We start from the raw sequence: 13,708 nt of genomic DNA on the forward strand, positions 1-13,708 counted from the left end.
ATTAAGTGAGTTAAAATCTTTCTAGAAGTGACAGATGGTTGATGAGGGACATGTCAAAATGCTGAATTTTGGCACTTTAGCAAGACTTTATAAAAAATCTGATTGCTTGAAATTTCCATGTGGTCTATATTAAAGAGCATTTAATATAATATAACATGCTTTTAAAATTCAATATTGGTGCACAATTTCTACTTAAAATATCAAAGGGCACTCACTTCATGGGAAGACAGCAGGTTTACAAACAAACTGACATGAATACTTACACTTCTCCTGAGAGTACAGGTAGCCCTCAATGGTTGGTTGGCCGTGCATTTTGCCGATCTGGGTTGGATGCTTCATTCTCTTCATCAGCTCCTCCATCTCCTCACGAGTGCTCTCGAAGTGGTTCCGCGTCTGCAGATCACAGCAAAACAGTCCATGTTGGATGGTTATAAGAAAGCCCTATTACAGCTTCCTGAAGTCCTAACCAGACCCATCACTACCATTACCACCCATCGCCACCATCATCATTGAGCCTCATTAACATCGGTAGCTACTCACATTCTGCAAGCTGAGCTGCAGCTCCTGCTTATAGGGCATGAAGTCCTGAGTCATCTCCACCGTCAGGTTGTTGAGTGTTAGGATACTGTGAAGAAATGCCAGCACCTGTCCATTGAAAATGCAACATAGATATAATTATTAGTATATTGATAATCATTCAGAAAATGGTCCTGTCACTATATTCTTCTAATGGGCAAATGTATTTCATAATACTTAATGAAGTGAAGTGTAAGAGTTCACCTCCATACCTGCCTTGAGTAACAGATTTCTAGGCTCTCACAGCTGTTCAAAGGCTGTTCTTAACACTCACTCATAATGTACTCGACCACTAACCTATTTCTACTCTAGCATTTGGGTCCAATGAGAAATCAATGAAATTGTGAGTAATTGTTTCCTAGTGCCGTGCTAGACTTGCCTTCCTTAATGTGCAGGTGTTCAGAGGTAACTATAGTTAGTTCAGGATGAGGGCTATTGATCCACTGTGGCCGTATCATATAATAGGTTACACAGGCAGCATCTATAGCCTTGTGAGTGAGTGAGTGAGTGAGTGAGTGAGTGAGTGAGTGAGTGTGTGTGTGTGTGGATAGCCATGAAGCAACACTGGGAGGCGTAAACAGGAAGTGTGGGAGACTAGAAGAAAGCACTTACAGGCTCCACCACATCAAACTTCTTTCGGTCCTGCACCTGCTGGATCTGGTACACATACTCCACTGACGACTCATAGAAGTTCAGCCTCTCTTTGTCCAGCAGCTCGTCAGCCTGTGGAGGAACCACATGGTGATTACAAAAGCAGCTTATTTCCAAATAGTCTTCATAAGTGTTATTAGCTCATCTTTAAGCCATTGAGCTAGTTGAGTTATCCAATTAGGGAGCATTATAATACAATAAAGACATTTGACAAACAAAACTTTGTAATTTTTTTTCCATTGAACTGTTTACAGGAAGCCTATGTTGAGGGATTTCCACCAACCTCCTGCAGCTGAGTTTCCTTCTTCTTAGCAGACAAATTCAGATGTTTATCTAACTGAGAGTAATATTTTTCGCTTTCTTTCTCAAACTTCTTCCTTCTTTCCTAAAAGAAGTAAGTTCATTCAATTACAGCATAATTCAACAAAACATTTACAATCTTTTTTTCAGTGTGAGACTTCATCATGAGTCAAGAAGAATAATAGCAAGATCTTAATCACAACAGTTTGTACATGCACATGTTGCTCCACACAGCCATAACTGGCCTGATCTGTTGAGATCAGAGTTTCCCCCAACCCCCTCCTGGGGGACCACAAAACAGTCCACATTTTTCTTCTAGCTTTGCACATCTGATTCAACTACTCAAGGGCTTGGTTATTACTTGAATCAGGTGTGTTAGTGCAGGGCTATAACAAAACTGTGGACTGTCTGGGAGGTCACCCAGGACAGAGTAGGGGAACATTGGTGTACATAGTCCTGCCAACACATTTGGAAGGCCTAGAATTGGTTTAAGATCATGTCTCAGCTGAGATCATCTGTAGATGATTACAGACGTCAAAGCACTCCAGTCCAGAACCCATTTTGGACTCAGACACAGCTGCATTGGCAGAGAGGACAGAGGCACACAAAGGGTGAGTTGGAGAAAGGGAAGCTAACACTTTTTGAAAGCAAATGCCATGTTTTCAGTACAAACACTGAGCCTAATACAATATGTGCTAGATAGATCTCAAATCAATTGTAGTCAAAAGTAGGTCAACAGACCAAGGGTATGTGAAAAATGGATATCCAGTCCAGAACCACTAGGCAGCTCCAGTTTTCCATAGGCAGCTTTCAAAAACTCAGTTGATTTATTTAGCTTTGGCTTAGCGATTATACATTTTCCACTGAACTTTCCACATGTTTAGTGTGCAGTACAACACTAGTGGTGTTTCTACACCCCATCTGACTTAGTCAATCTAAAGGCACAATTCAGTCAACCTGCATTGCAGCATAAGCATTCATAGTACATTTGAATAGTCTTTGCAATGGTAAAAAAGTTTAACGTTGATCAACTGGGGCAGTTTATGGTGGCACTGGGTAAGTATACAAAAGAGATACATTTAGTTTGACTGAATGCCTTGCTGAATAAGGTTGGTGTCATGGTGAGCTTCCCGCTAAATTTTCACAGCAAGCAAATCTGGAGGGTGCCATCTCAGCGACACATGAGAATGGTTTATATGTACTGCCAAAACTTCGATCCTCTTTTCTCCCATCAAGTGCACACACTTGTTAGAAGGAAAGAGTGCCGTTTCAGCTCATGAATGTCTAATAGAAAGTGAGTATACTCAACAATCCAATCCAACAACCCATAATTTTCAAATGTACATACTGAAGTATCCAGCACCCTAAATAAATGAATACAAAGCTTTATATGAACTCACTTTTGTCACTCCTATTTGCTCCTTGCGAAACTTCTCCAGTGGCTTGATAAGCAGATCACAAGCATTCTGAACCTGAACCAGGAAAAAAAATAATTGCATGACATATTTACAGTGCCGTCCGTAATTATTGGGAAAGTGATGCATTACTTTCTTCTTTCGGCTCTATACTCCAAAGGTTTGTATTTTAAATCAAACAATGACTATGGAGGTTAAACTGCAGACTGTCAGTTTCCATTTGAGGGTATTTCCATCCATATCGGCGAACCGTTTAGACATTTCAGGGCACCAAAAATATTGGGACAAATTCACTTGTGTATTAAAGTTGTGGAACGTTTAGTATTCGGTTCCATATTCCTAGCATGCAATCATTACACCAACAAACTTGGATGCATTTGCCGTTTGTGTTTCAGATTATTTTGATCCCAATAAAATTAAAATGGTAAATAATGTAGTGTAATTTTGGATTCACTTTTATTGTAAATAAAACACTTCTACATTAATGTGGATTCTACCATGATTACAGATAGTCCTGAATGTATCGTGAATGATGAGTGAAAAAGTTAGACGCACAAATATCATAACCCCAAGACATGCCAACCCCTCACCTTTACCATAAGAGGGATATGATATTTGTGCATCTAACTATCTCACTCAACATTCACGATACATTCAGGACTATCCGTAATCATGGTAGCATGCATATTAATGTAGAATTATTTAGAAACGTATTGTCATTTACAATAAAATGGACTCAATATAACACAATACATTATTTAGCATTCATTTATATTGGTCACAAAATAATCTGAAACACAACAAAAACAAACAGCAAATGCATCCGCCATGACATTGGCCTGTGGGTGAGGTTTATGACCCCCCCCTCTCTCTTGACTCTACAGAAGGACTCTTGAAAAGCCTTTGTTAAACATAGAGAGTCTGGGAACATCAAAAGGTGGGGGGAAAGGAACCATATTTCGGTAATCCAACCAGCTGAAAATATGCATTGGTACTAAATGAATATGATGCCAGATCAGTTGGCGTCTGAGATAGTATTACTGATGATAGGACGACATAAAATGTATCTTGGAAAGTCTACACATTATAGTTTTCAGATTCACATGGAATTGTTGTGCAATTTAAAATGTTTAAATATGAAACTATTTGTGTAAAGATCAAATGTAATTTAGCTTCTTAATGAGAAAACAGTTCGTCATAGAGCTCAACTCAGTGGCCCTGCCCATGTGAACAGACATTGGTTATAAACTATGAAACAAGCCCTTTTCTCCCCTCCTATATAAAGCCCTTGACGATAATGTAACTTTCTATTATGAGGACATTAGGGCGACAGTCCTACGTTAAAAGATAAGCTGTTCCAAGGACGTGTGGACTTGAGATCCCCACATTGAAAGGACAAAGACCACCTACAGAACTAAGCCAACCTGAGAGAACCTAATGAAATTAGCATCGCATTTCAATGTGAAGGTGACGACCTACATGCCGGAAGGATGAATTGCGACTATACCAGCCAGAATATAGCATGGCAACTTGGTATGAACTTTGAACTCTTATTCACTAAAGAAGTGATACCTCCTAGCCGTTGCGTTAGCACCCGCAGCTGTAAGCGTGGGCTAGGAGAGGACGGACAGAGTATCCATTCTACCACGCTCCAGTTCACCACTAGACAGTCTTCAGAGGACGAGAGATGCATGCTGGACAACCGGCTTACGATCTACGACCAATCTACCGAAGCGCAGCTCAGAGTAAATATTTATTGCATTCTCCTTTTTCAAATGGGCGGTAATTTAGAATGCATAAAATACTGTATTTAAGATAGCATAGCTTCTCCCTTTGTTACTCAGTTTTCCCGCTCTGTCACTCAAACCCAACCCCCTTTCCTTTGAGTAACCAGCCGTCATGTCGGCTCCGTCCACCAGTGATGTTCTCTTTATGACATCATTTGTAATCAATGTATGATCCATTCAGTGTATATGTAATTCTATGAGATTAGTTAGGTATTTAGTAAATAAATTATTAAACCAAATGTTGTATTGCTGTTTCAACTTGTTAGCCAGGGTTCAAGAAGATAACCAAGAATTTACCACTTTCAGATGACACTAACCAAGGTGACGATTAAATATTGATTGTTAATGTAAAAGTTGCCTTGGTCTTTAACCTGTTGAGTGTAGGGGGCAGTATTTTGATGTTTGGGTGAAAAACGTCCCCCAAATGAAACAGCCTATTTCTCAGGCCCAGAAACTAGAATATGCATACAATTGTCAGATTAGGATTGAAAACATTCGAAAGTTTCCAAAACTGTCAAAATATTGTCTGTGAGTATAACAGAACTGAAGGCGAAAACCTGAGGAAAATCCAAAGAGGAAGATCCTTTATTTTGAAAGCTCCCTGTTCCATTGCATGCCTTCACTCCATTTAAAAGGGATATCAACCAGATTCCTTTCCCTATGGCTTCCACATGGTCTGACCAGTCTTTAGATATAGTTTCAGTCTTTTATTCAAAAAAATTTGCGAGAAAGATCACATCGCGTCAGTGGATGGCTGGGTGCCAGCAGAGTTCTGCATGCGCGAGCAGCTTGGAGCAGACATTTTCTCTCTCTCCTATTGAAAAAGCTACGGTCCGGTTGAAATATTATTTATTGTAAAAACAACCTGAGGATTGATTATAAAAAACGTTTGACATGTTTCTATGAACTTTACAGATACTATTTGGAATGTCTGCCCCGTCGTGACCGCTCGAGCCTGTGGATTTCTGAACATAACGGGCCAACCAAATGGAGTTATTTTGGATATAAAAATTATCTTTATGGAACTAAAGGAACATTTATTGTGTAACTGGGAGTCTCGTGAGTGCAAACATCCGGAGAGCATCAAAGGTAAGCGATTAATTTTATTGCTTTGACTTTCGTGACCAATCTACTTTGCTGCTAGCGGTTTGTCATGTTTTGTCTGCTGAGAGAGATGTCCTTACATAAACACTTGGTTTGCTTTTGCCGAAAAGCTTTTTTGAAATCTGACAGGTGGATTAACAACAAGCTAAGCTGTGTTTTGCTATATTGCACATGTGATTTCATGAAAATTAAATATTTTTAGTAATTTAATTTGGCGCTCTGCAATTCATCGGATGTTGACAAAAATGATCCCGCTAACGGGATGGGTGCGCCAAGAAGTTAAGAGTTTATTCGGAAGATAACAGCTCTATAAACATTATTTTGTGGTGCCCCAACTTTCTAGTTAATTATCTACCTGATTAGCTTAATCAGGTAATATTAATTATTTTATAGAATAGCATGTCATATCACTTAATCCGGCATAGCCAATGACACATCCAACTAGTTTGTAGAGTCGTAAGCTTGATGTAATCATTGCGTACTAGGAATATGGAACCAAATACTAAAAACTTTTGAGCATTTTATTACACAAGTGAATTTGTCCCATTACTTTTGGTCCCCTAAAATGGGGGGGAGAGGGGGGGGGGAACTATGTACAAAAAGTGCTGTAATTTCTAAACGGTTCAACCGATATGGATGAAAATAACTAAAATTACAAGCTGACCATCCACACTAACTTCATAGTCATTGCATAATTTCAAATAATAAAGTGTACTCCTGCAGAGTCAGAATAATAAAAAATGCTTCACTGTCCCAATAATTACAGAGGGCACTATATGTTCTGGCTGAAAAGATTTGGGATGGGACCTCGGATCCTCAAAAAGTTCTACAGCTGCAACATCGAGAGCATCTTGATTGGCTGTATTATCACTTTGCATGGCAAATGCACCGCTCTCTACCACAATTGACAAACTGTCTAAACCTGTTTTCGCTTTGTCATTACGAGGTATTGTGTGTAGATTGAAGATTTCTTTTTTTCATTTCATCCATTTTAGAATAAGGCTGTAACGTAACAAAATGTAGAAATAGGGAAGGGGTGGTCTTAATCCTTTCCGAATGCACTGTAGACACACACCAAACCTACACAATGACAACACACAGTTTTACACTCATCATATGCTGCTGGTACTCGGTTCTTTATTTTACTCGTATTATCTATCCTGATGCCTAGTCACTTTAGCCTGCCTCCATGTACATATCTTCCTCAAACACCCCATACCCCTGCACATTGATCTGGCTTATGTATTTTACTCCTATTTAATAACTAAAAAAATGTTTAATTCGGCATCGTTGGGAAGGGCTCGTAAGCCTGCATTTCACGAACATTTACACCCGATGTATTCAGTGCATGTAACAAATAAAATTTTATTTGACCATTTGGCAAAAATATTCATGCATTACATTAAACACACAAGGTGAGTTATGATAAGAATGTGTGAAAAGGGGAAACCAGCAACTATAAGCCTAGAAATCAAACAAATGAACAGAGAGATCTTTGCACTCCAGCAGGTGTTGCTCTTCTTCCCCTCAAAAAGAGCATCAGCTGTAATCAGAGAGCAACTGTTTAAAAACATCCTTAAAGCATCCAGAAAGCCCAGTAGAACAGGATCTGCTGCTTTTCACTGCACGCCGAATGCAGTGTCATGACATAATGACTTCGATAGCACAAAGCAAAAGACTAGAGTTCACTCCGGGGCCCAGATCTTCACTACTTTTTAATCTGGATCAGAACGATCCAGATTCTGTAATCCTCTTTTTTGCAATCCAGGATCAGATCAATTTGGCCGTTAAGTAATTTTTAAAAACTTTTTTTATTAAAGAAAAAACTAAATCAGGCAGGATCATTCTGATTGAGATATCAAGATCACAGAATCCAGATTTTCAGTGCTTTGAAAAGTCCTACACCTTGCCAGTGGACACGTTGTGCTACTTCTGGACCATTTGCATTGTGTCCCCCCTCCCCCTCTTTTACACTGCTGCTACTCTGTTTATCATATATGCATAGTCACTTTAACCATACATTCATGTACATACTACCTCAATTAGCCTGACTAACTGGTGCCTGTATATAGCCTCGCTACTGTTATTTCACGGTTGTTAGATTTTTTTATTGTTTTTCTTTTTACTTATTTATTGTTCACCTAATACCTATTTTTTACTTTAAAAACACTGTACTGCTGTATTTGGCGCAAGTGGGAGAGGGAAAAAAAAGTTGTAGAAACAAAGAATGATCAATGGAAACACCTGAGCTCAAATTCAAGTCTCATAGCAAAAGATCTGAATGCTTATTTACATTAGGTATGTTTATTTGTAATAAATCTGCCCCCCCAAAAATTAAAAACTATTTTTGCTTTGTCCCTATGGGGTATTGTTTGTAGATGGAGGAAAATGTTGTTTAATACATTTTAGAATAAGGCTGTAACACCTTATTCTAAAATGTGGAAAAAAATGAAGGGTCCGAATACTTTCCAAATGCACTGTAGATTAAAATAGAGCCTGCCTGCATATAACTTATAAATAAGTAGATGCATCTATTTGACACCTCAATATAACTGCACACATACCGACAGTACCAGTCAAAAGTTTGGACAACTACTCATGCAAAGGTTCTTTATTTTTACAATTTTCTACATTGTAGAATATTAGTGAAGACATAAATTATGAAATAACACACATTGAATCATTTAGTAACCCCCCCCAAAAAACAACTTGTTAAATCAAAATATATTTTATATTTGAGATTCTTCAAAGTAGCCACCCGTTGCCTTGATGACAGCCTTGCACTTTCTTGGCATTCTCTCAACCAGCTTCATGAAGTAGTCGCCTGGAACGCATTTCAATCAACAGGTGTGCCTTGTTAAAAGTTCATTTGTGGAATTTCTTTCCTTCTCAATCAGTTGTGTTGTGACAAGGTAGGGGTAGTATACAGAAGATAAACCTATTTGGTAAAAGACCAAGTCCATATTATGGCAAGAACAGCTCAAATAAGCAAAGAGAAAATGACAGTCCATTACTTTAAGACATGAAGGTCAGTCAATCTGGAAAATGTCAAGAACTTTGAAAGTTTCTTCAAGTGCTGTCGCAGAAAACATCAAGGGCTAATATGAAACTGGCTCTCATGAGGACCGCCACAGGAAAGGAAGACCCAGAGTTACCTCTACTGCAGAGGATATTCATTAGAGTTAACTGCACCTCAGATTGCAACCGAAAAAAATGCTTCCAAGTTCATGTAACAGACATCCCAACATCAACTGTTCAGAGGAGACTGTGAGTCAGGCCTTCATGGTTGAATTGCTTCAAAGAAACCCCTACTAAATGACACCAATAAGAAGAAGATTCTTGCTTGGGCCAAGAAACAAACAATGGACATTAGACTGGTGTAAATCTGTGCTTTGGTCTGATGAATCCAAATTTGAGATTTTTGGTTCCAACCAGTGTCTTTGTGAAACGTGGAGTAGGTGAACGGATGATCTCTGCATGTGTGGTTCCCACCGTGAAGCATGGAGGTAGTGGTGTGATGGTGCTTTGCTGGTGACACCGTCATTGACTTATTTAGAATTCAAGGCACACTTAACCAGCACGGCTACCATAGCATTCTACAGCGATACGCCATCCCATCTGGTTTGCACTTAGTGGGACTATCATTTGTTCTTCAACAGGACAATGACAACACACCTCCAGGCTATGTAAGGGCTATTTGACCAAGAAGGAGAGTGATGCATCTTATGACCTGGCCTCCACAATCACCCAACCTCAACCCAATTGAGATGGTTTGGGATGAGTTGGACCGCAGAGTGAAGGAAAAGCTGTATACTAGTGTTCCGTATATGTGGGAACTCTCAAAACGGTTGGAAAAACATTCCAGGTAAAGCTGGTTGAGAGAATGCCAAGAATGTGCAAAGCTGTCATCAAGGCAAAGGGTGGCTATTTTGAAGAATCTCAAATATATTTTGATTTATTTCACACCATTTTCGGTTACTACATGATTCCATATGGGTTATTTCATTGTGCTGATGTCTTCCCTATTATTCTACAATGTAGAAAATAGTAAAAATAAAGAAAAACCCTTGAATGAGTAAGTGTGCCCAAACTTCTGACTGGTACTGTATACTGTGATCAATTCAACATAATGACCCTTTGGTTTTCAGATGTAAGAAAATTCTTTAAACCTATAGATAACTTGAAATTTCTTGGTTGTAGTGTCATTCAACTTTTTAAATCCATTTCAGTGGGATCAAGATAATCCTTATTTTTAGCATCAAAACAATCCTAATCACTACCTTTGAGTTATGAAAAAAGCAAAAACGACATACAATCCTGATTAAAGTTCAGATTGGATGACCAAATTCTTATCCCTGTATGGAGGATAAGAATCTAATTTTACAGTCTTGAAAATCCCAATTCTATCATTTAATCCTAACTGATTGTCAGAATCCGGTCAGATATCTTTTGAAAATCTGGGCACAGGAAGCCAGTTCCAGATGGGGTTTCTCTTATTTCCACCTCTGGTTCTAAAAGAAGTGCTGCTGATAACCCACCAGCATCATCCGGTCATCCTCCACTTCCTGTAGGAGACCAGCAAACTCTTGGAAAGATTCCGCTGTGGACAAAATTAAATATGTTATCCATGTTTAGTGAGATAATTGAGCAAAAATGAAGCTCATGGCACTGTACAGGGGAGGATGTGAAATCAATACAGGATAGCATAAGATTGTGTGCCATAACATGAAAATATGTTTCACATCCTAATTCCATGAAGTAAATTACACTGAAACATTGAGAAACATCAATACATCGGTTGCTACACAGACTCAATGCTAGGGGGTAAAGTAATGAGGCGGACTATAGCCATATACAGATTAAACTCAAAAACCATATACAGTCGTGGCCAAAAGTTTTGAGAATGACAAATACTAATTTTCACAAAGTCTGCTGCCCCAGTGTCTTTAGATAATTTTTGTCAGATGTTGCTATGGAAAACTGAAGTATAATTACAAGCATTTCATAAGTGTCAAAGCCTTTTATTGACAATTACATGAAGTTGATGCAAAGAGTCAATATTTACAGTGTTGACCCTTCTTTTCCAAGACCTCTGCAATCCACCCTATAGCATGCTGTAAATTAACTTCTAGGCCACATCCTGACTGATGAGAGTCCATTCTTGCATAATCAATGCTTGGAGTTTGTCAGAATTTGTGGGTTTTTGTTTGTCCACCCGCCTCTTGAGGATTGACCACAAGTCCTCAATGGGATTAAAGTCTGGAGAGTTTCCTGGCAATGGACCCAAAATATCTATGTTTTGTTCCCCGAGCCATTTAGTTATTACTTTTGCTTTATGGCAAGGTGCTCCATAATGCTTGAAATGGCATAGTTAATCACCAAACTGTTCCTGGATGGTTGGGAGAAGTTGCTCTCGGAGGATGTGTTGGTACCATTATTTATTCATGGCTGTGTTCTTAGGCAAATTTGTGAGTGAGCCCACTCCCTTGGCTGAGAAGCAACCCCACACATGAATGGTCTCAGGATGCTTTACTGTTGGCATGGCACAGGACTGATGGTAGTGCTCACCTTGTCTACTCCGGACAAGCTTTTTTTCCGGATGCCCTAAACAATCAGAAAGGGGATTCATCAGAGAAAATTACTTTATCCCAGTCCTCAGCAGTCCAATCCCTGTACCTTTTGCAGAATATCAGTCTGTCCCTGATGTTTTCCCTGGAGAGAAGTGGCTTCTTTGCTGCCCTTCTTGACACCAGGCCATCCTCAGTCTTCACCTCACTGCACATGCAGATGCACTCACACCTGCCTGCTGCCATTCCTGAGCAAGCTCTGTACTGGTGGTGCCCCGATCCCGCAGCTGAATCAACTTTAGGAGACGGTCCTGGCGCTTGCTGGACTTTCTTTGGCACCCTGAAGTCTCCTTCACAACAATTGAACCGCTCTCCTTGAAGTTCTTGATGATCCGATAAGTGGTCGATTTAGGTGCAATCTTACTGGCAGCAATATCCGTGCCTGTGATGCCCTTTTTGTGCAAAGCAATGATGAAGGCACGTGTTTCCTTGAAGGTAACCATGTTTATGTATCGGCCTCATGGCCTTCGTCAGAGCTTTTGTGAATTTTCTGAAATTAGCACCCTTATGTAGACCTAGCCCCATATCCGTTCCACACATCGAAAGGGGTTGGAGGCAAAGGAAAAACAAATAGGTGCTACCACATATAACAATATGCATTTCATAAATATTACAAAAGTGTGTAAATAAGACATTAAACAGGCACATAATTAATGTTCAAATTCACAACATACATAGGCATTTCATCATTAAGTCCATTAGGAAATAATGTCTGGAGGGTGAAAATCCAAAAACATTCTCTTTTACTCAGAGTATTAGTAATATCACCTCCCCCGTCTGATATCTTAACTTTCTCTATGCCACAAAATCTTTTTTTAAATGTGTTATTTTTTTAATTTATCGCATAACTTGCGACCTCTCCTATACACAATAAGTGGTGGATTTTTAAATTCAGCCGGCAAAGCTGGATCCGATGCTAAAATATGCCAGTGTTTCTTGACCACATCTCCCACATTTCACAAATTCAAAGTATATGTGGTTGTGAATATTACGGAGTGTTCTTTAGCGGGTCTTTTTTTGTAACAGTTCATCTGGTGTTTATCCCAATGCAAAATTAAGAGCTTCATCCACGCATTGTGGCGAATAGCCTCTTAGAAACCTAATGCGCATCTCCACTGCTTTTTCTAGATAATCCTCTGTGGAGTGGCATATACGGCGGTCTGAAAAATTGGCTTCTTGGAAGTCCTCTTTTTAATGGCTCAGGGTGGAAGCTGTCCCCCTGTAATAGAGTTTCTGTCCATTTCTTTTCTATACAGAGTTGTAAACTGGGTTCCATTTGATTTCTCAATCCACATAGAGGTAATGAACACGTTGAGTGTCACACAATGTCATTGAGTAGTGCCATAAAATCTGACAGCTCTTTTTCAGTTCCTTCCCATATGCAAAATATGTCATCAATATATCGATACCACTTCAGGACTTTATTCAAAAATAGATTTTAGTTTTCATTATTAACAAAATGTTCTTCAAAAAGGTTAGCATAGCTCGGAGCGAATGTGGAGCCCATCGATGTTCCATTTGTTTGGAGAATTTTTTTCTCCAGAAAATCACATTGGATTTTTAATTTATTTATTTGCAAATTATGGTGGAAAATAAGTATTTGGTTAATAACAAAAGTTTCTCAATACTTTGTTATATACCGTTTGTTGGCAATGACAGAGGTCAAACGCTTTCTGTAAGTCTTCACAAGGTTTTCACACACTGTTGCTGGTATTTTGGCCCATTCCTCCATGCAGATCTCCTCTAGAGCGGTGATGTTTTGGGGCTGTTGCTGGGCAACACAGACTTTCAACTCCCTCCAAAGATTTTCTATGGGGTTGAGATCTGGAGCCTGGCTAGGCCACTCCAGGACCTTGAAATGCTTCTTACGAAGCCACTCCTTCGTTGCCCGGGCGGTGTGTTTGGGATCATTGTCATGCTGAAAGACCCAGCCACGTTTCATCTTCAATGCTAACATAGAAATACAAAAACTAGACGACTACACATAGAAATAATAAACTAGAACACCCCCCATTCACACCCTGACCTACTCCACCATAGAAAATAAAGTCTTTCTATGGTCAGGACATGACACTGGTGCACTTAACAAAATAGATGTCATCATGAGGTAGGAAAATTATGTGGATATATTGAAGCAACATCTAAGACATCAGTCAGGAAGTTAAAGCTTAAAGCTTGGTAGCAAATAGGTCTTCCAAATGGACAATGACCCCAAGTATACTTCCAAAGTTGTGGTAAAATGTCTTAG

The 13,708-nt window shown here is 39.3% G+C and overlaps 1 protein-coding gene across 2 annotated transcripts in view; it reads right to left on the minus strand.

Moving 5' to 3' along the window:
- LOC115105740 (oligophrenin-1) overlaps positions 1–13,708 on the minus strand; it is a 51,167-nt gene that overhangs the window by 17,769 nt on the left and 19,690 nt on the right. For both annotated transcript variants that reach the window (XM_029628073.2, XM_029628072.2), the window contains exons 3-8: positions 10,372–10,433; positions 2,928–2,999; positions 1,511–1,612; positions 1,189–1,299; positions 541–645; positions 264–393 (exon numbers count right to left, since the gene is read on the minus strand). In XM_029628073.2, coding sequence (XP_029483933.1) covers positions 264–393; positions 541–645; positions 1,189–1,299; positions 1,511–1,612; positions 2,928–2,999; positions 10,372–10,433 — 582 coding nt within the window. The remainder of the gene's footprint in view (positions 1–263; positions 394–540; positions 646–1,188; positions 1,300–1,510; positions 1,613–2,927; positions 3,000–10,371; positions 10,434–13,708) is intronic.

This window comes from Oncorhynchus nerka, linkage group LG22 (assembly GCF_034236695.1).
Source record: "Oncorhynchus nerka isolate Pitt River linkage group LG22, Oner_Uvic_2.0, whole genome shotgun sequence".
In the NCBI taxonomy this organism is placed as follows: Eukaryota; Metazoa; Chordata; class Actinopteri; order Salmoniformes; family Salmonidae; genus Oncorhynchus; species Oncorhynchus nerka.